The sequence below is a fragment of the Dreissena polymorpha genome, chromosome 3, assembly GCF_020536995.1.
Source record: "Dreissena polymorpha isolate Duluth1 chromosome 3, UMN_Dpol_1.0, whole genome shotgun sequence".
NCBI classification, from domain to species: Eukaryota; Metazoa; Mollusca; class Bivalvia; order Myida; family Dreissenidae; genus Dreissena; species Dreissena polymorpha.
In genome coordinates, this window is record NC_068357.1 from 59,928,169 (window position 1) to 59,954,890 (window position 26,722).

At 34.8% G+C, this 26,722-nt stretch overlaps 2 protein-coding genes across 2 annotated transcripts; one reads left to right on the forward strand and one right to left on the reverse strand.

Moving 5' to 3' along the window:
• Nucleotides 1-3,495: 3,495 nt before the first annotated feature.
• Nucleotides 3,496-11,032, reverse strand: LOC127874373 (uncharacterized protein F13E9.13, mitochondrial-like). Its single transcript, XM_052418645.1, is given in 9 exon segments — nucleotides 3,496-6,041; nucleotides 6,043-6,140; nucleotides 6,466-6,505; nucleotides 6,507-6,594; nucleotides 6,984-7,134; nucleotides 7,992-8,178; nucleotides 8,534-8,616; nucleotides 10,326-10,454; nucleotides 11,014-11,032. Coding segments are annotated over 8 exon segments (837 nt in total). The 5' UTR covers nucleotides 10,414-10,454; nucleotides 11,014-11,032; the 3' UTR covers nucleotides 3,496-5,939.
• A 64-nt stretch (nucleotides 11,033-11,096) lies between these two features.
• Nucleotides 11,097-24,261, forward strand: LOC127874372 (G1/S-specific cyclin-E-like). Its single transcript, XM_052418643.1, has 11 exons — nucleotides 11,097-11,230; nucleotides 11,620-11,664; nucleotides 11,787-11,868; nucleotides 11,990-12,043; nucleotides 12,703-13,017; nucleotides 13,385-13,531; nucleotides 14,090-14,185; nucleotides 17,045-17,191; nucleotides 17,797-17,908; nucleotides 19,698-19,855; nucleotides 20,036-24,261. The coding sequence occupies exons 2-11, from the start codon at nucleotides 11,630-11,632 to the stop codon at nucleotides 20,192-20,194; spliced, it is 1,305 nt and encodes a 434-aa protein (XP_052274603.1). The 5' UTR covers nucleotides 11,097-11,230; nucleotides 11,620-11,629; the 3' UTR covers nucleotides 20,195-24,261.
• Nucleotides 24,262-26,722: the final 2,461 nt, after the last annotated feature.

Consider the following 26,722-nt stretch of genomic DNA (forward strand, 5'->3'; position numbering starts at 1 on the left):
GTGCCAAAACACTAAAAACATTTACACAAAACTATTACAATATAATACGCTCCAAATCATACGAGTACATGTAGTAATAATGAAATATATCTAACATTACATGTAAAGATGCAATTACGTTACTAGTATTTCACTTGAACAATTATAGCACCCTAAAGCATGAGAACTCACGTTGATTTATCAATACAATTAGTATATTGGTAATTAAGACGTGCAAAATACAAATGCATTATTTGATATTTGTTGACCATCACTAGATATAATTAAAGTCAATCAGAACATAAATATTAAGCGGCGCAGTCTTTAGAAATGAAATGAGACGCATGTTTAAGCAATATATGCTTAACATAGTTAGATGCATATTATAATATTAGTAAGTATCGATAATGCACACGAACATAGCGTTGTTAGCTGGTGGTGTTTTCAGACTTTCGTGTTTGTCAGCATAAGGACTGTTTCGAATTTTATTAACAAAATTACGAAAAAAGGTCACTTACCGAAAATGTAAAATAAATACATGAAATTGAATTGCAAGTACGCGAAAACACAATGGAGGGATAAGATTAATGCTATTTAGACATATGGGATGGTTTTTATAGATTTGAAGTACATTTAATGCACTTTGAAGACGAATAGTTTTATTGAGACAACAATGGTCCCGTTGCTACTCATCCGAAGTTTGTGACAACCATAAAAATAATCTTCCAGGATAAGATCAACTTGCAAGCTACTTTACGACGAGTTCAAGTAGCACTGTGCTTTTAAATCCTTGTGCGAGAGTACCCGTGAATTAAGGGCCATAGACCCTTTACACCGGCGGAAGTGCGCATCGTGGTTCTGATAGTACTTCAGTGTACGCTGTCATAGTACTATAGTACAGTAATGGCCTGTACATATTATTGGTCACTCACATATTTTAATGTCCGCATAGTTCTGTTAAGGTTAACATGAAATCCATAAAGACAGCAAATAAACACTTTGATAATCAAAGTGGCTCCTAGAATTAGAAAGACTTCCACATATACGGATGATGCCTTAAAGCTTTTAGGGAGTCCACAAAAAGTTATCGAAATACCGGATGTAAAAAGTACTTTAAAACCCAACATCAAAACAAACAAACAAATTATATATATAAATTTAATTTAATAACATACCGCATCATTGAAAGTTCTATTCAATTGCGTACGTTTATACAGGGACCTGTTTGTATAGGACCATGGTTATTTATTTACATACATGAAAGCAGCAACCGTTTATAATATATATATATATTTACGAATAGATTAAATAGCCCGAAAAAGAAGAGCATTCGAATATAATTATTGGTTGGTGTTAGTGCACTTGAAACAATGGATAGAAACTTTTTGTCAAAACATGAGTTAAAATAGGGGTAGTGGGAGATCTTACTGGTATTTTTTATTTTAAATATTATTTTATGAGATGCAATAATTCAAAAACACAGTGTCGCATGCAACATTGTTATTACAAGCATAATAAATAAAACATTCGGAGTTTAATTGAGAATTTCAAATTTGACTAGGACGTCAAGATCAATTAAATTCTTTAAAACTTTTCTCAAAAGTCACCAACAAATAATCTTAATCGTGTTTATGTATGGCATTCCGAACGATATAATTTTATACAGGCAAGTCAAGAAATACGAATAACTTCATTTTGTAATTTTTGACACCCGACTTTTAACATTGGTTATCTGTTTGTTGATAAATGTAAACAATGACTATTATCTTTAAATAAATATGTTGAATCAGTGTTTGCCCCAGTTCACAGAGATTACAAGTACCAGATCAGCGAAGATCGGTCATAAAATCATTCCCGGCGAATGTACACACGATAGATTACGATCATTTCAATGTCGGTGATTATTTCTCATGATGGTAAGTCCTGTCACAGCCATCATAACCCGGGAGATGATAGCCATCTTACATCTCAGTATCACATCAGCAACGTCATTCCCAATTCACGAGAGTTGTCGTCCGTTGAATTTAATCAATAACGGAGCACCGTCATTCGCAATTCAAGAGAGTTGTCGTCCGTTGCATTTAATCAATAACGGAGTCGTCTCTCTGTACTGGAGAGTTGTCGCCCATGAAAACAAGATTTGCGTGGTTCTCCATCTTCAGTATGCCCATAGTCCTATACTCTAGTTTATAATCATATAATTTATTTAAATATAATTATAGCCCGTTGGTCGAAATCAATGACGGAACCGACTCGTTAATCTTCAGAATTGTCGCTCTTGGTAACTAAACTGGCGTTGCATCTGAAGTATGCTTATAGTCACATAATTCATATCGTCTCAATAATCGAACGTTGTGTTATTGCCTTTCTTTCCAGCAGAGTTGTCGAACTTGGCATCACTAGCATTGCTTTGGAGTAAGTTCATATTTACATAACTCAAATAAGTTCTTTGCTTGAAACGTTCTTTATTACTGCAGAGTTGTCTCATTTTTTCATAAAAATAATTTACTCAAATGAGTCCCTTGCTTTATACTACGTTGGCTGTTGCATGTTTCATGAAAAATATGTGTATATTTTGTCTTTTCTGAAGTAGGTTGTCATTTAAAGGCAAATATTTCTTAGACCTGTAATTTTTTTCGTGTTGATCGATATTAATATGCAGCGGCTTGCCAATTCTCGATCACATAGTGGTCTTTCCGAAATATGAATAACTTCCCACGATATTCTCGTAAAATGGAAACAGGGTATGGCTATATGTTGCTAGCGTATATTTAAGTCGCGTTCTGAGAAAACTGGGCATAATGCATGTGCGTAAAGTGTCGTCCTAGATTAGCCTGTGCAGTCCGCACAGGTTTATAAGGGAGGACACTTTCCGCCTAAATTGGATTTTTGCTTAGAAGATACTTCATTTAAACGTAAAATTTCATAAAGTGGCAAGTGTTGTCCCTGATAAGCCTGTGCTGACTGTACAGGCTAATCTGAGACGACACTTTACGCACATGCATTATGCCCAGTTTTCTCAGAACGTGTCTCATTTTATTCAATTTAATTGGAATTTTTCTCTGCGCTGCATCGTTATGATCATTTAATTGACAATAGTCGGAATCGCGAAAATTTAGAAGTTTGTTTTCAAATAACAATTTGTGGTAATATGAAATCAGGATTATTAAACCTGACACTCGGGAATTCGACATCTCTAAAATACAGGAAAGAGTTATATATGAACGCTATATAAAATATCAAAATTAATTGTATACAAATTACTAGTATACGAAGTATTTTGTTCACTCTACGTATCTTTTAATAGTATAACAATCGTTAAAGTATATTGATGACATTACGCATTTAAATGAGAATGTAAAGGGAAACAATTTTGTCCATAAAATCAGTTGTTACAGCTTAGATTTTCTTTGATTTTGTTTTTGTTTCTCGACGCAGTACCGGTAAGTCCTTTGTCTCGTCTTGGATTGATTTATCATCGAGCCCTTCAAAATATGTCACTTAAACAAATGTGAATAGTGTCATGTAATTTTTAATGTTTGTACATTTAAGTTGTCTTGTTTACATAAGTTTTAGAAAAACGAACATAAATTAAAATTTATCTGTTTTAACATTGACATGGTTGACAGGAATCCTACGTAGAATGGTAAACAAACGAATTCATCTTGCGCCTCAGGCATATTACTTGCTTTCGTAAGTAAACATAGCCTTCATGCGAAAGGGACATTACTGCAACAGTTCCTCAGAACTAGTTATCTCCCTTACAGAACTAAATTTAACAAAATAGCGCATCATTGAAAGTTGTAATAAATTGCGTATGTTTATATAGGGACCTGTTTGTATAGGACCATGGTTAACATTTCACATGCATGAACGCAGCAACTTTTTTCAGAGCTCGGACAGCATTCCAAGTTATAGTAATTATAACAATTCTTCGTTATATGAATTAAAATTAATTTTGTCAAAGTAATACTTTGCTTAAAAGTACTATTCCGTTTTGTCAAACAATTAAGAGAATCGAATAAAATGCGGGTAAAAGGGGCAAGAAAAAAACACAGATATTTTACTCAAGATTGTACAATTATTTGAGCGTTATATTTTTATTCCTAACAATGATTGCACTGCATACACTTACAATTAATTAACCCTAGTGGACTCTCACATCCTTATAAATTGGATCAATTTATTTCCAAAATTAGGGATGTCTAGTATATTTATTTCTATATTTAGAATATTTCTTAAAGAAATTCATTTAAGCAATCAGCGCAGACCCTGATGAGACGCCGCATCAAGACCAATGCCATTTTTTTTCTAGACGCTAGGCATAAATGGATTAATTAATTTCATACTTGGTTAGAATTCCTGTCAGAATAAATATAATTATCGGTTTACATATGACGCCGTTATTTACATGTAGGTAACACATTTAATTTACATAAACGTCTCTTTTAAAGAGTCATTTTCCGATGACATTGATTTAAGATTACATAAGTTATTATCTTCTTCAGTTTTGTGTAAGAAGTGCATTCCTAAAAAAACAAGATGCAGTGAACTTGGGACATCAAATTTGTTAACGAGGCGATTGCTTACTGATAAAGGTTCTGAATTTTCGGAAAACCTTCGGAAAATAAAGAGATTATTATTATTATTATTATTATTATATATTATTATATATTATTATTTAATGTCCATCGTTTGAAAATGTTGACGCCAAAAAAGGCCATTTCGCAGTGTCCGTCAGTAAAATTTCAACTGTCAAATCTGTCAAAAGTCGAATTTACTTAGTAATTTATCACCAGAAGTCAAGTTATTTGTCGCCTTAATAACTGTCAATGTTTTAAAATTGAATGATTACTGTTGTAAATTTAAGCAGGCAGTTTTATAGTACAATGGCCGAAATCGAGCGGGTACTGTAACTATAGCGATGCATACATCTTACAATTATTTACGTATTAATTAAAGACATAAACGTCCAACGATAATGGCGGGTTTCTACGCTGGTTGCCAATAGCAACGTTATTGACACTTGACACGGTAACATGTTGTTAACATAATTTTCATGTCCGTGTTAAACTGATAACTGTGGAAAAGGTCAGAAGAGTTGGATATCAAATAATCAACATAATTGATACATCAGCTGTTGCATTGAATACTGTCAAAAATATAACAGGGTATATTGGAAGAAAAACAGCCTGACTTAGCAAAAGAGAAAACAGGGATTGCAAACCATGCACACACAAAATGTTGCAAGAGATTTTCTTAATACTATAGAAGGGGTGTGGATTTTTATGAAACTCTTTAAAATTAAAACATCCATATTTGCATTATATATGATCGCGAACATGAACCAAAATCTTGATATACTCCGTATTTATAGTTAAAACCCCCGATCTTTTTCGGAATTTCGTGAACGTTAAGACTAGATAATCAAATAGTGTACTTTTTTACATTTATTCATAAAAACGCTTATTATATTCAAAGCATAAGGAACACATTTAACTAACTAGTTTTTTTTAAACAAATAACTGCACAATTATACTTTTTGGGTCTATTGATGCGTGACCGCTTTCAAAGTATTTGTATAACATTTAGTCAGACCAGAGCGGTACGGTTCGGCTAGAGAGACGCCTAAAGATAACATTGACTTTTATTGATTGCTGTGTGTTTTTGTAGCAAGACGTGAACTAAAGAGTTGACAAATCCTCGGCTTCTAACGCCTCGCTCTGGCACCTTTCCGATGAAATTCGCAACCTGTCAAGTATTCGATTCGTACCCACACTGAGCCGCACTCGAATCGAACATGTATCCAGTATTCTGACACTTGATATAGGAAAAAAGAGATGTTGTACCGTTGCAGCCAAATAAATCATGGGTTCGGTGTTGCATTATGTCTTCTGATATAACAAGAGGTAGACACCTATAATACTTCTCAATGAATTAATATGTGTTCTTTGCCGTCATCATGAGTCCCGTTCTTGGTGGTTTTTCACCTTGTCCATAAAGTCCGCAAGAACGCTTTCGTCAATGTCCCGTGTCCAATGGTGGTCCGTTTTGAAATAGGAAGCCAATAATTAGGCCGGTCACGTGACTGTACTGACGGAAGTTCTCGAGTGTCACGCCCGATCCCACGAAAACCGGGATTTTTACCGCATTCAACACATCTGTAATATAGGAACCGTAATTAAAATTTGTGTTAGGCGCAACATTTTGTTTTAACTAATTCCATCTGAGCAATCTACGCTTAATGCACGTGCGTTAAGTGTCGTAAGCCTTTGGAGTACTGCTAAGGGTGGTCCAGGAAGGCACTTTCCGCCTCCAGCGGAGTTACCTATAGAAGAGACTTATTAAAACAGAAACTATACCAAGCAAGCAGAATGTGCGGACCTGATTAGTATCTTGTTGTTTTATGTTTGTTAAATATAGCAAAACAAAATGTTCGCAACGACCAATTAGCAATACCAGCGCCGCGATATTCAGACACCGTACCCGTAAGTTCTGCGACGTCGACAGGCTGTCCCGTGCTGCTTTCCGGTAACGATGACGCCGTCACTTCTGAAGAACTCCGCGGCACGGGCGGTCTCCGCTATACTCACGTCCGATGTTATGCTATGTGCACTGGACAATAAACGATTAAAAAATTAACTCGGTCAGTAAACGGCAGAATGTGTGAATGATAACTGTAAAGATTGTGTTTGAAAGAAATTTGCATATGTACAAACTAGTAAATTATCCACTTTAACACACGTTTAATTTCTTTGATGTAAAAACATTTTGATCGAAATGATACTGGCCTTGTTGCGAGTGACGCTAGTTGTAAAATATTTACTTGTAATATGTGGAGATATTTTGTATAATAAGTTCTGAGGTTGTTCACCTAAACCGGTATTGACCAAGTCGGAAATTCCGTACACGTGGGTAGGTGATAATATTTTTTTATTTTTTTGTAATTATAATGTATCTTTTTATAATAATACGAGAGAGGAAATAATGGTCAACACACTAACCTGTGTTTCTTTTTAATGTCAGTGAACACAGCTATGTTTTGGGCGCCGATATGTCGTCTGTATCTTAAAAGCGGGCCGGCGCAGGCGTCCATTATACCTTCGTCTGCCACGTGACTATAGACAAATCCTTCCGCGCGAATAAAGTCCAAACCTTCAAAGAAATGTAATAAACCGTATAATATAATCTAAATTAAAATATAGATACGACAGGATACTTTGAATTGCTAAGTATCTGCATATGTATGTAAAGCTGTCGTCTTATAAATGCATGATTTCTTACAAAACATATAATGACAGATGAGCATTAATGTTGCTGCACACTTGTACAGTACAGGATCTTTAAATAAAACATCAAAAGCTGAATATTCGTTATTTTATTTTTACCCCAAAGGGTTACGTACAAACTCTCTTAAAAGGCACAGATCGCCGACACTTTTCTGTACTGTTCATTAGTCATATCTCTACCAACAATTATTCTTAATAAGACATTCATAAAGCTACCAAACCCATGCTGTGAACTTTCAGAACAATAACTTTATAACACAGTATGATAGATCAATGAAATATGCCGATTCGCGGAGGGTAAGCAGGGCTTTTCATAAGGAAATTGGGAAGAGGCCAGGGGCCTTTCAAATTGGGAATTTCATGCGCGATAACTGCTCATTTTGGGAATCCGTGTTTTTTTTAAGTTTTTGAAACAGGGTCTTTTCATTGTGCAGAACTATTAAAAGACACATTTTGGTGCATTCTTAATCATATTAGAGCTCATTGCTTTCAATTTGGGAGATGCCCAATATGTCTAAGTAAAAAAAAAAATAATTTTTTTTTTAATTTGGGAAATTCCTCTATCAATTTTGGGAAAAAATGACCTTATTTTCGCATGGGATATATAAGTTATATAAGGGTGAAAAGCCCTGGTAAGTATTGAATCGCAACAACACCAAATGTTGTCTCTCGCAAAGGTGTTGTTGTTTAGATGAGGTCAAAGAAACACATAGGCAGACACACCTGCTGCAAGAGCCACAGCCAGAGCTTGTTGGTTGGCACCCGCCAGTATTTGCACCCCGACGGGCGCGTGGCTGAACACAGACCGCACAACGCTTGCCGCGGCGGTCATCACCGACACCACTTCCGGTCCAACGGCCGACGAGTGGAGGTACGGTATATCGTGCATGTTCTCGATAAGAACGCTGTCCTGGGGTAAAGTCAAGAAACGATGGTCGCGTGATAAAATTTCTTTTATTTAATGTTCAATAAATATTGGATGCATGTATATTCGAAATTAAATTCTGTTTTTCTAAATTATTCTGAATGTTCGATGCCCATAGCTTTGCCAAAAACAATGGACCGGAACTCATACTTCATCTACAGGTCATGTAGGTAGACTCACGTACCAAAAATCAGCTCTATATATGAAAGCGTTGCGTTATAAAAAAAACTCCGGAAAACGGATTGCTTGACAAACTTGATGACTGAAGGGCGGTCCGACTGCTATATGCCACCCTATCGAGGGCATGTAAACACTTTTGAAATCTAAAACAGTATCTTACCACGCCAGCGTGCTTGTAGATGGCCGCCTCCCTCGCTGCCTTGAGCAGTATGTCATTTACCGACCCTGAGAATCCGGGGGTTCCTAATAAGGAAAACATACGCCGATTTCTTGGCCATCTCCACACATGTACCCGATATATCAGGTATTAACTGAGACTAACTATAGAAAAAAACAGCATGATTTTTTTTTCTGTTGCATATCATTCTCACTTACTGTAATTGAATTTTCGTTTATACGACACATTTTCCGCATTAAAACATAAACCAAAAGAGAGGAAACTGCTGTCTTAGCAAATGCACAATAAACTTGACTCTGGAAAAACATACATTTAAATATCAGACTTTCACAAAAGAATGTAAAAGGCATATCAAAAACTGTGAGTTATATTGAATATTAAAGCAATGATGAACTGACAACGTGTCGTTGTTCTTTTTGCAATCCTTTCTCTTTTTTTGAATTCCCATCAATCAAAGCAAATCCGTAGTCTTTTCTAAATGTAATTGCCTTTTTCTGTAGTGTGCTATAGTAGTTTAAGTTATGGGAGAGTTGCTTAAGAAATCTATATAAAATGCGTCTATTTTTTTATAGATTGTATCGATATGACGGAGAGTGAAATAGTGCAGGGGCGCATTTGTTTGTATTCTCCCACTTTCAGGGATAGAATGCCGGTAGACCTTGTCCTTCCCGAGAGATCATGCCCATATCGACCCGATTTTGGCTGGATGATGAAATTAAAAGATGTGCTTGTTAGGGCAGATATCTTCCCGAATTGGAAATTATATATTTGTTTAATATCAGCTAATTTGTTTGAGGTGGGGCAAGGGGGGGGGGACATACCAGTTCAATTATACAATGTTCGTTAATATCAAAGAAGTGATTTAAAAGATTCGTTTTCTGAACGTGCATTCGAATAGTGATCCAATATCGGCCCATTATCTAGCGACAACTGCAACATTTATCATATCATTTGTTAATGACCATTCACTGAAAATTTACAGTGATGTGGTCTTGAAGCGACAGACAAACAAACCAGAATGTCGAGATATACCATAGTTTATTAGCAGTGAGCAGATTTTAGGCTTTTGCATGTTATGTTGAGTTTGTTGTGTTTTGACCAATCTTAATGGTAAATACTCCGCCCCTTCTAACCCCGAATCCTGCATACAAGGTCAAGGCTGGTTTGTGAAGATGAAATTAAGAATGATTCTGACGTATCGCAGGCGGAATTTTGACTAGACGCTGGTTGAGTATATATCAATTTTGTGTATCAAAATTGGCAACATTTTTTTGCGGAGAATTTATACCCATATGAACGGTTTTACTTATTTCAAATTCTTTGTATATGAGTCGTGTTCTGCACAGGCTAATCAGGGACGACACTTTCCGCCTAAACTTGATTTTCGGTAAGGAGGGACTTCATTGAAACTAAAAATACCATAAAGGCGGGAAGTGTCGTCCCTGATTAGACTGTGCGGACTGCACAGGCTAATCTGGGACGACACTGTACACACATGTTCAGTTTTATGCCCAGTTTTCTCAGTACACGACACATATGTTAGTTGCAATAATTCAACTATCAGCTTTATAACCCAATGGGCTGCTGATACCAGAGCCACCATAGCAAAAATTATCATTTATATGGACTACACATATGTATACATGTCTGATTTACTGAGACAACCTATCATAACAGATTGAAATCACACGTGTAACGTAAAAAAACCCGCACTGTCATAACATGTATTTAAATGAAGTCAGGTATCTTGACCTTGAATAAACATAATATATACCTGGGCTGGCCGGTAAATGTATCATTCCTATTATATTTGCTCTCAATTTTCGAAATATGCTTGCATGTCCAACTTTGACAGCCGCCATTTTTCATCTAATGTTTACAATTTTGGCGGGGGCGTTCCGTGCTGAAACGTTTGTCCAATCATAACAATATCTGAACACAGTTCAAAGGTCATCGAGGATTCTACAGAATACGCATGCGCATATACATGTCTTGTTTACATTTTAGAACGCTATACGTGGACATTTTCAATGCTAATATCTTTGTTATTTTAATACCGGAAATAAATGAAATTTATAACGAAATATAAAACACAAACCAAATTTTCTGTTCGTATCCTGCATGCTAATATTTTGAATGGAAATTGTTTAGAAATTAAGTTTAAATATTGGTAAAATAAGCTTTCATGTGAACGAATCCTATGAATTTACATTATCACTATTTAACCCTATATTTCGACAAACAGTAGCTTTAACATAATAATTAACACCAATAAATATTTCAGTTTTAATATATATTATTAGTATTTACGGTAAAACTGTTTTTTAAAAATATATTTCTCAATCATACATTACAAAATTTAAAACATGCAGATTTTCGCGCTATAAAAATGCACTGATGACAAAATAAGCATATGAAACATTTTACTAAATTTTGCTTTGTTTAATTATTAAGTTCCCAACTTTTGAATTAATTTATCTCAAAATCCTCAAAAATGAGCATATTCCCATTCGGAAAAGTCCGTTGAGCCGAGCGGTTGGCGGGAGTGTCGCTGACTGGCCCTTCTAACAGCTGATCCCCACAAAGACCGTTGTGCGGTTTATCAGTTGCGCCAAGATCAGCTTGGGTGTCGGAAGGAACAGTTAGAAGATGTCACAGATCATTCAAAAATCGTGAAAAGTGAGAAATGTGCTATATATCTTAATTGTATATACGAAAGGATTATCGCTTTTTGTTAACTGTAGAGCTAAATGCGGATATTCAGTCTCAGATTGCTTTTTAGGCCTACTGATATTTTGACTTGAGACATTTTTTACTCCCGCAGACCACATTGTAAAAATCAGCGAATAAAATGTAAGTTTTGATGTTATCGGTGTTTATTACTGGAGTTATTGTTTGTTTGTTGTTGCCGCAGGCAAATATTTTTCGTCGACCAAGCACATTGTTATTTTGAAGTTGAACAGCGAAGGGTTCGTAGACAGCTCATGCAGTCGGTCAACCATGTAAAATCATGGTTTTTCAGTCATTTTTGGTTTCAAACTGGAATTAAATCATTCATTTTGTTTTAGGACAAATCGAATGTGTAGACGACGTTCCACGATGTCTAGAAAAAGGTGAGTTAACGTTTTTCTTTTATTTGACGTTTCGTTGGCGTCCCGCCATTTTGATTTTGCAGAACGCCCGAAGAGAGGCTATAGAACAGTGAATGAAATATCAATTCTTTTTCCATTTTCAGCTCTCGAATGTGTTCCAAATCCAAAAATACAGATCAATTATCAATATGCAATAAAGTGAACCGAAAACGGAAAGCAGACGAGGTATATTTTTATTGTTCAAACTTTGTATTTTTGCGCCATTTTGCCGGCTTTGTCCATTGTATTTCGGTGGGTGGGGAACTGTTTATTTTTGTTACTTAGAAGTTATAATTTCGTGTTTCAGGATCTCGAAGGAGGTATGGAAGTATCAAAACGAAGACAGTCATTCAGAATAGAGGTTTATATTTTTACATTTCATTTCACATCATTATTAATGCATGTTTAAAAAATAGTGCTAGCTCCAATTTTGAATCATTTATATAAAAAATTCAAATGATTGTGATGTTATTTTAATTGTACCATTTAAACATAATTTCACTTAATATCTTTATAAAAATAAAATAACACAAAACCATATAAATAAACATATTAAAGCCTATTTGATGTTTACTTAGTTGATTGACATGACATGTCTACAACATATAAATTGTCACACCTATTTTCTGTTGAAAGGTGTTTTCATAGTCTATTAAACAATCATTGTATTCCAATCATTGGCTTTATTCATCAGTATTAAGTAGCTTAAACATGTGAAAATCAACAAGAATGTCACACACTGGGACTTCTGTTTGTTTAATCTTAAAAGACCATATTATGAATTTTGAGAAGGGATTGCATATGCATACATAGGTGGTAGTGACTTAAACAGATGTGGAAATGGCTTGGGAAGCATTAAAAGCTGACCTCAATCAATGATACAAATATTAAATAATGATGCTTAATGTACATTTATCACTATGAGAGTTTCCAATAAGTATTATGTGTTTTAAATATATTCCATTGTTGTGTATGCGATTAAAAATTCTGTTTTCATGTAAAAAACACTTTTCTTTGTAGAACCAGTGGGTACCGATATCTGAGACCACCGCAATCACAACTTGCTCAATAGTTCCAAGCCCAGAATCTTCCCCCATCCAATGCAATTTCTCCGACCACAAATTGGGCCAACAGTTCCGTTTTCAAAATTACTTCACCACCCCAGTAGAACTCAGAGAATGCCCGCTACCAGAGCTGGATTGGGCAGACTCTCAGCAAGTTTGGCACACTATGTTGCGGAAAGAAAAGAACTATGTTAGAAACAAAGATATGTTCAATAAACACCCAGCTCTACATGCCAGGATGAGGGCAATACTTCTAGACTGGTTGATTGAGGTATGGCAGTGCTTTTATCTTAGCTGAAAGTTTTAGAACAGATTTGTTAATCTTTTGGATGCTGGTTAATCTGGATTATCATAATCCATAAGGTGGTGCATGGGATGAAATGTTTAGTTTGTAATACTGTAAAGCAGCTTTAAGCACATTCATGTGGCTGTTACTGTGTTTAAAATACTAAATTGAGTTGCACAAGATATAGGTATTTTGTAAAGTAGGTTCTTTACAACCTTTTGAGATAACCTGAAATTATTTATCTAAATGGTTAACAAATGTATAATAATAAAAAAAGTTTAGGGCTGCCTAAAAGATACCAGAGATGATGTACAAGTTTATATCTATGATGACCTTAAATGATATTTTTCAGGTGTGTGAGGTCTATCGGTTACATCGAGAATCGTTCTACTTGGCGTCTGATTTTCTAGATCGCTTCATATGCACCCAAAGCAATATACAAAAACATCAACTGCAACTGATTGGAATTACTTGCCTCTTTATAGCTGCAAAACTGGAGGTGGGTTGTTGTCAGTAAAAACTAAAAAGTAAAGCAGTTGCTATGTTTTCTTTTGTGCCATGGTCCCCTAACATGTGACAGGCCTTTTCCAGCCATATTTATGGGGACTTTTATACAGACCTATTCCCAAAGCGAAATGTAAACAAAATCAAACTTTGAACAGATTTTTTTCCATATAAGTGTATTATTATTATTAAGATTTATATACAATTATGAGTTTTTTCTCCAGATCATTGGACTCGATGCACAAACAAATTCACTATTTCTATATATTGAACATGTGAAAATTGATGAATGACATTAGAAAATGTTTGACGTTCAACAGCAACTTATCTTAAAGATTTTATAACAATTAGTAACGATTTGTTAACTTCACTGATTATTTCACTGATTCGTAGAATAATGCATTATAAAATGTCAGTAAAGAAAATCGCCCAGTGTTGTATTTTCACGTGTTTCATATGGGACAGTCTGAACTTAGTCTAAATTTTGATGCTTGGTCAAGTTAGAACAGTTTGCAAACTTTATTGCATATTTTATGTTGTATATCTGTTTCAGGAAATCTACCCACCGAAGTTGATGGAGTTTGCCTATGTGACAGATGGGGCCTGCTCAGAGGATGAAATACTTGACCAGGAACTCATCATTCTTAAGGTATTGCATTGATTCCATTTACGTGTTATCATGCTCTTATCCAATGTAGATTAAGAAATAATGCCATTATAAATAAACATGAGTTATAAATTAACACATACAGGGTTAAAATATTTTCCGGTTTGTGCCGGAATCAGAGCTCCAGATAAGAGGCGTATCTGCGAATTTACGCATTGAAAAAATAAAAAAACGCATTAAAAATCAGCCAAATACGTAACAAAACGCTTTACAAATCTTAGTACATATTTTAAATCGATTAAAGAGCGTAACCGGTTTAACCAATAATCCAGTTAAGTTTTTAGTGTCAGTTAACCTTTGAATCAAAAGTAAGTCAATTAAAATAAGCTTGTAATACAAATGGCGGCCAATCATGTTTGTGGATCAAAAAGGGACGTTTTAAGCAACTTGCGGGAATATTTTTAAAGAAAGTCTGTTCATATCGTCGTTTTAAATATGTTCTGTTTAAATTTAATAATATAAATAATAATACTATCTCTAGATTAAACACGCCTTTTACTTTTTCCGTTTTCTATGGAAATGGGAAATACCCCTAAATGTTCCTAACCCTTTATGGCTGAAACAAAGGAGTAAAATAGGCATTGACAATAATATCAGAGGGTGAAATACCCTTTAGACTAAATCCTTATCTGGAGCTCTGGCCGGAATACTGTTTTTTTTCAGGGCACAAAAAGGTCGTTTTCGTAATTCATGTAAATTCGATGAGATAATTTAGGGGGGGGGAGGGGTGACCCCCCCCAGGCATTGTCCATGCAACACCAAACGTTTATTGAGCAAACAAAATAAGTAACTAAAAATAGATGCTTTTTGTAAGAAGAACAGCAGCATGCATTTGGCCCTTAAAAAGATGCGCTACATGCGCACAAGTATATCCTGTTTATCAATATAAACTCCACTCAATCGCACACAGATGCGTGTCTATCTACATACATGAAGTACAAGCGAACTAAAAGTTTACCTTTACTTACTTTTTTATAAACTAGCCTTAGATGGGAAACTACTTTAAACACAACAGCACATAGCATATACTATTTGTTCATTGTTTTTTTGTGTGGTGTTTTTTTCGGTGAAATATTGCATAACATGTTTAAGATTTGATGTGTATGCAGAGCTCCAGATAAGGATTTGTGAAATTAATAACGATACTGCCACTGACAGAAAGAAAAGGAGTAAAGCTTAAAATCAATTAGTACCTGTACTACCATATCCAAAATTACAGGTAGTACTGTACTACCCGTGTTCTTGGATATTGAAGGGTGTATAACTGACTTTACAGAAACATTTGCAGCAATTAAAACAAATATATGTAGCTTCTTAAACAGTTACTGTATTAGGTTTTCCATTCTGAATTATGATGCTAATACAACTACACATTAAAACTCAGGACTAAAACTATTTCTTCATTTTTCTTGACAAGAAAACACAGGCCAACTAGTAAGCTAAGTAAATGAACACTTCACTGTTTCCCATCCTGTTTTCTAACGTTTTACGCCACCCATGCAATCAAATCGTTTAATATCGGGGCAACAATGTCTTTTTCTGGGTTTACAGATTTAATGGATGGTGAGAAGACACCGTATGTAGTCATTATATGACAACAAAGTGTTGTTTTGAGCCGCTTTCGGTTAAGCCGGCATTCAATTGCGCGCAGTCATATCGTTTTTGACGGATTTACAAGTTACAGGAAATCACGCGACAGAATAGACAATAATATATCAACCCAGTCTACAACTTTTCGGTAATTTAAATTAACGAAAAGCGCCGTTAGGATAGAGACCAACAAATCACGCCTTGCTGACGCAGACATATTGGTACGGCCAGATTTTTTTCGTAAATGCGTAAAATGATATTAATGTCGTAATTGTACGTCCAGTTTATAAAAATAAATGCGTAAATACTCATGAAAAAGGCGTATTTACAGCTGTACGGCCCTTATCTGGAGCTCTGTGTATGAAGGTGTATGCGTGTTAATAATTTGCAAATACGTATATTTGAATGAGTAAATATTGACGTGTATATATGTATATATATATATCAGGGATGTGATTTTTCCGCGAATCCCGCGGATTTCCCGGGGGTCACTTCTGAGATTCGTTTAAAAGAATGTGGGGGAGAGGGGCTACCACCAATTCCTCGGATGTATTACATAGGCGGGCGGAATATCCGCGGCCTGCGAAATCTCTCCGCATTTTACACTGGTAGATTCTGACTAAGCATTTTTAAAACGAGCGATATAATTGGTTATCGTTTCCCAATCTTCCAATTAAAATCGTCCTAAAATGGGTTTGGTATTTCTTAGCTGATTCGTTTGCAGATGGCGCCATTGTGAAGCAAAAATTAAGATTATTGAAATGACAAATAGCAATCAAATAAACGATTGACATCACCTAGTCTGATAGGAATAATGAAATGTGTTTGTCAACGAAAAAGACTACGTTTTAGATACAAGCAACAGATATTTTGGTAAGAAATGTGCTTAGTGAATTTGTGTCACGAAAACCAGTGTTTGCAGATTGGAGATTAGTCTACTCGCGAATATATACATATTATATATATATATATTAATAACGTGCAAATACGTATATGTGAATGAGTACGTATTGACGTGTGTGTATATATATATATATATATTGATTTTGAGGTCACAAGGTCAAAGGTCAAGATGACCCGAAATAGTAAAATGATTTTCGGAAAATAACTCTAGAACGCATACTCCTAGGATTATGAAACTTTATAGGTAGATTGAACATGACTCGCAGATTACCCCTTTTGATTTTGAGGTGAATTTGGGCTTGATTGAATGCTTGTACATGCTATTAAAAATGTATTTTTTCCAAACAGGCAATCAAGTGGGACCTTTCTCCAGTGACAGCTAATAGCTGGCTCAACATCTACCTCCAGGTGTCCAATGTGGAGCATATACGCGGCGGGGAACATGGCTTCGTGTTCCCGCAATATTCCTCCCACGTGTTTGTGCAGATTGCCAGGGTATGTGAACACTTTTCTGCTAAGATACGTATTTTGACACATTTGTAGACTGACTAGTAGTCACTTAGATAGTTAAATTTAACTAAAGACCTCTCTTACTAGATTCAAGGTTTAAAGATGTCATTTCAAACTGAAGATACCGATGAGCAGCAAACAGCATAAAACCTGAACAGACTGCGAGTTACTCGCAAGCTGTTCTGGTTTTATGCTGTTTGCACATAGCCATTTTAACTTGGCTTCTGAGTGGGACAGTGTTAAAGCATTAGCAATACAGCATTACGCGTTGGCTGGCAATTACTTTGTAATTTAGAGATGATTAAATATATATTTATAAGTTAACAAAATTATGACAATACATCATGCAAAAGTCACAAAATTATGAGCCAAAAAAGCATTTAGTGGTGGAAAGGTAATTAAGAGATAATTTAAATAACAAAAATAAGACAATGACGTTCACACAATTATGAGCCAAGAGGGCATTTAGAAGTAGACTTGTAACTTTTTTTAATAAGAGATCATTGATTGTGGTAATGACTTTAAACATAATGAAATACCTAACTTTTAGCCAAAAGTACTGGTTGACAAATTAAAACCTTTTACTGCAGTTGTTGGACCTGTGTGTATTGGATGTGGAAAGCTTGCAGTTTCAATACAGTGTGTTGGCAGCAGCTGCCCTCTACCACATGTCTTCTAAAGAATTGGTTTTGTCTGTCTCAGGTCAGTATGCATGCTTTTGAAGTCAATATAGTATCACATTAGGTGCTTATTTTTAGCTCATGTTAGCATATTGTGTTCATGGGGTCTTTCAGGATACTGTGTTGTCTGTCAATCTTCGTGTTTAATGTTCTCCTGATGGCATTGCTTAAATTGCTACCTGAAGAGCTCAAATTAAATTTAAAAAATGAAAAATCACAAATCTCAGAAGCTACAAGTGTACAGTAGGGGCTCCAATGTTTGGTATGCTTGATTGTCTTATGGAACTCTACTCAGTTTGATCAAGTTTAGGGTATAAAATGACGACAATCAATGTGTAACGTGATTTATGAAGACTTGTAAGTTGTATTATAGTTAAGGGGCTTGAAAATAGTGATCTGGAACGAAAAGGCGCAGAGGTGGAATATTTGGCAAATAATGAAGTATGGTGGTCCTCTGCCAACTTTGTTCAAATCATGCACATGGTGTTAAAAAGATGAGTAGTTCAGAAATGTGAAATTTTCCTTATTACTTCAATTTTCAAATGTGTGTTACCACTGTATGTTTCTGCCAGTTCTGTATAAGCGAACGCCTTATAGGTATCATGTACATGGTATTTCTTAAAATGGCCTTTAATTAGTTTACATTTAGTTTAAAATGTGAGACCTTATTAAATCACAATGAACTTTTCAGTCGTGTGATTTCTGTGGATCGGTTTGTCCGGGGTCATTTCTGCAAATCGCGTAAATTCGGAAAGGAATGAGTCAACAAATTCCGCGTGCGTATTTCATAAGCGGCCCGAAAAAATCCGCGGCCAGCTAAAACTATCCTCATATTACACTGGACATTTCTTCCTAAGCATTTTGGAACCGTGACGTCATTGGCTGTTGTTTCCCAATCATCCAATTAAATTCGGTCTTTTAAAACGCTCTTATTTCTTTGCTGATTTGTTTACAAATGGCACATTTGTGAAGCGATAATGAACTATATTGAACGAACGAACGAATCTCACAAATCTCGGAGATTGAACAATTATTGAATAACACATTTAAATGGGAAAGGGAAGAAACAACAGTGGATATTCAGCGATTCCACTGTCTGAATGGGTACGGAAGATCAACTGTCTTGGTAAGGCTAAACTTAAAGTCATATTCCATGTGAAAAAATCGTGAAATATGGATCCCGTTGTAAACTATCGTTAGAAGAACACTGTCAAATTGTTGACCTTATTTGAAATTTGAAGTCATTGAGATTTAAAGAAAGATTGCAGTCATCATTCACAGGGATCGGAACACACATTGATTTTAAATGTGATTTTATAAAGGTTTTCATATAAAAATCTTGTCAGTATACAGAATTTCTTACCCTCAGACTTAACCACGATCACACCCCTGAACTATTGAAGAATAGTGTGACTCATAATAAAAGTGAGTAAGTTATGGTTGTTTGTCTAGACAGGTTACTGACAAGCTGATCGATACAAAATTTGGAAACAAGAGCTATATTTTCTATATAAGATACGCTCTGTGGATAAGGGGTCTAATGCATGTGTGTAAAGTCTCGTCCCAAAATAGCCTGTGCAGTCTGTACAGGCTAATCAGGTATGAAACTTTCCACTTTTATTGTATTTATTGTTTCAAGATGGTCTCTTCTGATCTAAAATCCAGTTTATGCGTAAAGTGTTGTCCCTGATAAGCCTGTGCAGATTGCTAAACTGGAACGACACTTTACACACATGCATTAAACCCCCTTTTCACAAAGCTCAGAGAACAGCTGATATGAACAATTTTTTTATGTGAAAATATCTTGACAGGTTATAAGTGGGCGGATATTCTACCATGCGTGAAGTGGATGACGCCGTACGCACTGTCTGTTAGAGAACTGGGTCAGATAGCCGTGAAGTTCTTCCCCAATATACAGTCTGAGGACTCGCATACTATACAAACACATGTGGTGGACCTCCAGTTACTGGTACTTAAACATTTGTTGCTAATTTAATAAACCTAACTTTATTAGCAAAAAATCTGCAGTCAATTGTATAAATATAAATACCTTTAGCCAATCCAAAAGATAACCTGTATTCGGATAAAGTTTCAGTAAGTCAAGACACAGAGAACTTGAACATAGTCTTATGTCTGTTGTACATTCCAGGAGAAGGCACAGTGCAGGAGGGACGAGGTTCAGTTTGCTGACCAAGGAAGTCCGCCTGACCTGCAGGCCCAGGTGATCACCCAGCTGACCCCGCCCAGTGACAAGAAGGGCTATGTACCACTGTCCCCGGGCACGCCTGACCTCACTGCAGACAGCTGATGATTTGTGCAGGTGTAGCTCCATACTTCAGGCAGTGCAGTATTGCAGTTGGCGAGTGGGGAAAAATTATTTTCCTTGACTAGTGGGGGATAACGGGCAATGTTATTATGCAAGTATCTGCAATGGATATCACTGCTGACAGCTGGTGACTTGTTTGGCTGTAACTAATTGCTTCCTGCGTATTATTCTGTTTTCATGTGTGAAAATAGAGGGGGGAGTTTTGTGCTTGAGTAGTGACGGGTGCCACAAAAGGTCTCAAAGCCTTCAAACGGCAATGTTGTGATTGGTGCAATTGAAATCAGGTGCGTTTTTACCAACCATTTCTTAGACTCCAGTCTAAAAATGAAAAATTATCTTAAAACGGTAATTTACTTTTATTTAACTACTTTTAAGACTAGTATACCATGGCAGTTAACACCTTAAATTATAGATCTTTGTTAAAAAAACAATATCTTTATGCTTTAAGCAGCATTTTCACCTGTATATATGCAAACTACATGTATGAGGTATTTTCATTGAGTCTTAGACTGTTCTTTATTCTTAACCCATTTATGTCTAGTTGACTCTCCCATCCTTATAAATTGGATCAATTTATTTCCAAAATTAGGGATTTCTAGTATATTTATTTCTATATTTAGAATATTTCTTACAGAAATTCCTTTAAGCAAACAGCGCAGATCCTGATGAGACGGCGCATCATGCGGCGCCTCATCTGTGTCTATGCAGTTTGTCAAGGCCTTTTTTCTAGACGCTTGGCATAAATGGGTTAAGTTTAAGAATGGGTTGGTGAATACAGACCCTGCTTTATAAAACTGTAAAGTTGTTAAGAACTGAAACGGGTCAAGAAATATGCATGCTGTTAATTTTATGATAGGATTCATTTGCACGATTATGCTTTGTTATTTATGCAAATTCAGGGCAATTGCCAAGTTCAAATGTGTTCAAGGGTTTTGAGTTGTTCGTATTTTTAAAACAAACACTTGATTTTTTAATATAACTATTATATGCTGTTTGAACTCGAGACTTTGTTTTGAGATATGTTGCTGTTGTTGGTTTCGTAGGAGACCGGTGTGTATTTATTCAATTAAATTATGCAATGTCGCGTGGTGATTTTTTTGTGTTCAAAATCCGAGAGTGCCTTTATTTGTAATGCAGACATTCAGATGTGTTTGTAATTAGTGAGATGTACATTTTCTTTGAATCAATTTCATGATGTTTTTTATTTTTTATTTAATATAATTTATATATAATTTAATGCATATGCACAGTTTGGTGAAACCACTGTTGTGTTTTAAATATTCCAAGCTAATTTGATGTTATTTTTATTTTATAATTGTCATTTGTACTTTAATTTGGTCATGTGTTTATGTGTTTTAATGTCCTCTTTTAAACTTTGGTAATAATTTAAGTTTTTTAATTGTAGTCCCTGTTTTTTTAAAGCTGTGGAAAAGGAAGATGTATGAAAGCCAAATACTTAATTTAAAAAACTAACTTTCTCAGTTAATAATAAAATTTTTGAGTAATCTTATGCCTTGAAAATTTATTAGTAACCTCACAGATCTGGGTGCAATATTTGTCAATGAAATAGTTATGACATAGAACTGTCATTTTTGTTTATAATTGTTACATAATTTATCAATATTTGTAGTTGTATTATAGCTAACATATATTACTACATTCTACTTGTTGTGTAGACTTTGTCGTTACTTACTCTTACTGCAACTAGTCGCCTCTGTCTACTATTTAAACACAAGGCATGTTTTCATGCATGTTTTTTTAAGTGGGATTTTATTCAAGTTAGTTGACACGAAAATAAATAAATGCATGAAGAGATGGTACAAATTCTCAGGAAGGAAAATAAGGTCAATTTCATTAAACACTATTCCTTAAATATAAAAAAATACATTAAAGTATTTTTAAAAGGTGATGTTGCTAATAGAATGCATTCGTACCATAGGCTTGGAACTAATAGTAGTGTACTATATTTAGTCCATGGGGTATCTCAAGCTATGAGTGTATAGAAACATTAAGATTGATCATCACCAAATTCTTACTACTTGTTTGATGTATGTAATTTTTTTGTATGTTAACTCTCTTACAAACAATCTCTACATAATTCAAGTTTATTGTAATACTAGAATACTGGGCCTTTTAACTATAATTCTCATCAGCAGTAACTTGACCGTAACAGATAATATCTGATAATACTAGTACTAGTTTTTTAAATTTTCTTATTTTTGTATCTAGAGAACATTTAATAAAAATAGCATACAAAGTTATTTTAGAAAAGCACTATAAGTGTTAAGGATAACATCTGAATATTGACACTGTCACAAATGTGCGCTTATTGGGCCAAATTTTTGAAGCTTTAATCCTAATTAGTTGTCGAGAAATATGTGTGTTTGGGGGGTGGGGGGCACTTTTAAGTTGGAAAAAACATCCAGGAATTTCATTTTGCACAAAAGAAGTGGTATTAACCTCATCTTCTGTTCTGATTTTTACTTAATTTCAGTAAAAATTTATTATATATTGCATTTTTTTTTAACACTCGGAACATGACCCATGCATATGAAAGAGGACAAAAAACTATAACGTAAATTGACCTTTAAGATTGATTGAAAATTTAAATAATTATATATATAACCACAGATAAAACATGTGCACAAAAACAGATCAGTAAAATGCTTAATATATGCTCCTGTGTCCTGTTTTGAAACTTTTTAAAACCTCTGAAAGATCCCGTCAATATGGAAGTTAGGACTAAATTTGGGGGTGGGGGGAACAATTTTTAAGACAGGAATATGGCCCAAGAAGAGCTGTTAAATGAACTGAAAAGCCTTTTATTCCTGTTAAATAGGGCTTTATGTATGCCTTCCCATTAATTTCATACCACTTGCATGTAAAGAAGACAATACAATGTTGATTATAGTTATTCGACTGGCTAAGTTATACATATATAAGTGCGCATGTTTATATACATATGCACTTACATGCATACCACTATGTGTTCAAATGAAATGTGTTCAGATACTATGTGTTCAAATGAAATGTGTTCAGATACTATGTGTTCAAATGAAATGTGTTCAGACATATCTCGCTGTTTGTAAGCAAAACTATATCTTGACACACTGTAAGATCGGAGTGCTTTATATCTTGTCATACTGTATGATGGAAGTGCCTTATATTATATTACCTTCTGAAATTGTGATTTATTTAGCTTTGTAAAAATTACCTTTGTTTATCTTTTCAAATTGTGATTTAATTAAGCTCTGTATAAAAATACAGTAGCTGAATAATGTGTTCATAGCTTTCAATTTTCAAGCATAAATCATTTTATATCATCAAATATTTTATCATATTTGTTTGTTCTCTTTAAGATAAATTAATTTGGATTTAATTGTTTTTCAATTATGCAACCAAACAAGTTGCTTCGAAGTATGTCATTGATAATACTATGTACTTGTTTTTCTTCATCAAAAGAAAATACCATGAAAAAAATACATTTAAATATTTTGTTATCCATGTACTTGCTTCATTCAGTATCTTGGTTACTGTTTGATGTTTAATTGGTTTGAATGCAAAATGCACACATTCAACATTTTGACTTGTTTCATAATCGGCAAAAACAACCAAACCAAGTATTCTTATTTGTGTGTATCAAGTATAAGTGCTGTGTAGCCTATTCAGTAATAAGCGAGTCCATTACTCCATATGGCTATGCTTAAGTCTGTTGACTTTCAACAACAGTCTAAAAAACGAAGATCTCAAATCAAGACATTGTAAATATTTGGTCGTGTATATTTGTTTTAAACAATAAGAAATACACCATAATTTGTAATCTTTAAATAGTTTTAAATATGAAGTGCATTTATCCGAATTTGAATTTGTATCTGCAGTGTGGTTTTAGTAATTAGATTAGGGTTTGATTGTGTGATTTGAAGAAAATGTTTCAGTGTAAATTTACATTGATCATTGTGTCCCATTTTAAATGATAACATTTTAAATGTAATATATTACTGGTAAGCGACAAATACAAAATAAAATAATATTAAAGATACAAAAATGTGTGCGCTTGTTCTTGCTCATTGCTTCTAAATTTGTTTCTTGATTTTCCATTTAGCTGAAACGATGCCTACATCATGTAACTGACAGGAAGGTCTTGGATTTCATCTGCAATCGGGTAATCGGGAAGTGTATACAAGGTCCACCCAGACAGCTAGCGTCCATATTTGTCAACTCATTCTTAGACAAATTAAAAAAAAGACTTGGACCCAAGAATAGCTCTTCAGGGTTTGCAAATATGAAGGCGATGATAGGTGCTTATGTCATCAATAACATGTTAAAACTTCATAATGAAACATAGAGGTTGTTTATACCAAGCGAGATTCAATTAAGGCAATTCTTGTAAATTACAAGATAACCCTTGACCACTAAGATACGTATTTTGACGAATTTGTAATCCCTTGTAAAGTTAAATTTAATAGTAGACCTTTTTTTTCTAGATTCAAGTTTTAAAGTCTCTAAAATCGAAGTGCTTCTACCTACAACTTCGAATTTTCATATGTAGATGCACCTTGAGTTCTACACGCCATACCCATTTGGGGTCAAAGGTCAAGGTCACTGACCTCTAAAAAATTATCTGATAAGCTTTCATTTATTCAAAACTGCACCTGCAGCCGAGCGTTGGCAACTGTTATGCGGTGCTCTTGTTTTCCTTACAGCTGATTTCTAACCTTTCAATGTCAAACTTATTTACAAATAGTTTATATTAAATTTGCTGGATCTATATAAAATGAAGAATTGTTTAACTAAATCCTGTAAGGTGGTTAGAGCATTTTCCTCCACTTACCTGTAGGTGGTTCTTAAATCACATCCCTGATAAGTTAAAAAGGTCATGATGAAGGGTTATACATGTATATTTGAAATGCTGGGATTTCAGCAGTATATATTTGTTCTGTGCCGTAAGATAGAGCCACCCTCTTAAGCTCGGATTCTAGAGAAATATGCTAGTGTTCCGTTGGTACGGGTTTGATCATAGCACAGGTGGCATATTTTTTTCACTAGTTAACCAGATTTTCTCAATGATAAAACTGGTTATTAGATTGGCGAATATCGGCGCACGGGCGGTCGGAACGAGCTTGTCCGGGCCATAACTATGTCGTTCAATGTGAGATTTTAAAATCATTAGGCACATTTGTTCACCATCATTGGACGGTGTGTTGCGAGAAAGAATTTTGTCGATATTGCATAGGTCACGGTCACACTTTGAATTCAAAGGTCAAAAATAGCCATAAATGATATTGTCTGGGCCATAACTACCGTATGTCATTCATTGTGAGATTTTAAAATACTCTTTACATTTGTTCACAATCGTTGGACGGTGTGTCATGCGAAAGAATTACATCGATATCATCAAGGTCGCCATGACTAAAAACAAATTGAATTTGACACAATGGGGGTAACTAGGTACAATCAGTTACAATGCACATTTTGAATTGTCTCCCTTTATCAGACTGTTTTTCAAATTAAAATCAAGTTCGCCACGACTAAAAATAATATAATTTTACACAAGGGGTTAACTAGGGACAATCAGTAACAATGCACATTTTGAGTTGTCTCCCTTTATCAGACTTTTTTTTTCAAATTTTAAACCTGGTTTTGTGACAATTTTGTCCCTTGTGTTATTTATGAAAAAGACCGAAGTCATTGGATGAATAGTTAATGACAGTAGGCAAGAACCACACACTGGTTACTGGGATGGCAGCGCCCTGTTAATAGCGTATTTATTGTAGTTAATGTGCTGTTCTATATCATGTGTCTATAAAGCTCTTCATACTATTTGTGGCAACACAAGATCTTATTTTTTCTGTGTGCTGTGTTGATACAACTGCTATCCTGCTTGCATTTTCACTTGCATCAAATATATCAGATATGAAATTTCTCAAGTGTAAACTTTACAACATACCTTGTTAACCCATTTATGCCTAGCGTCTAGAAAAAAGGCCTTGGCAAACAGCGTAGACCCAGATGCATTGATGCAGCGTCTCATCAGGTTCTGCACAGTTTGCTTAAAAGAATTTCTGTCAGAAATATTCTAAATATAGAAATAAATATACTAGACATCCCTAATTTTTGAAATAAATTGATCCAATTTAGAAGGATGGTAGAGTCCACTTGGCATAAATGGGTTAATCATACCTCTGATTTATCCATACCTCAGCTCTACCGTGATATGGATTTTACACAAAGTTGCCTGATATTACCTGAGTATTTTATATTTGGTTATAAGGCGTTTATAACAGTTAAATTAGCGAAATTGTACTTGAAGTCAAAGATACAGTCTAAATTTTCTGACGAAATGAATCACATTCATTAAAACAATATGATACCAACGATGTATAACATGTAAGCCACAAAAAGCGAACAACTTATTCTACTAATATTTTAAGTTTAAGTGCTCACAACATCTTTAGGAGCATATCAAAACAGTTATAGATATTCATTCCCACCAAAGAGTGGTAGCATATA

Excerpts from the sequence above, each read along its gene's own strand:
- LOC127874372 (XM_052418643.1), top strand. The coding sequence starts at position 11,630 with ATGTGTAGACGACGTTCCACGATGTCTAGAAAAAG. Across the intron at positions 13,018-13,384 it reads TTCTAGACTGGTTGATTGAG|GTGTGTGAGGTCTATCGGTT; the intron begins GTATGGCAGTGC and ends GATATTTTTCAG. Across the intron at positions 14,186-17,044 it reads AGGAACTCATCATTCTTAAG|GCAATCAAGTGGGACCTTTC; the intron begins GTATTGCATTGA and ends TTTTCCAAACAG.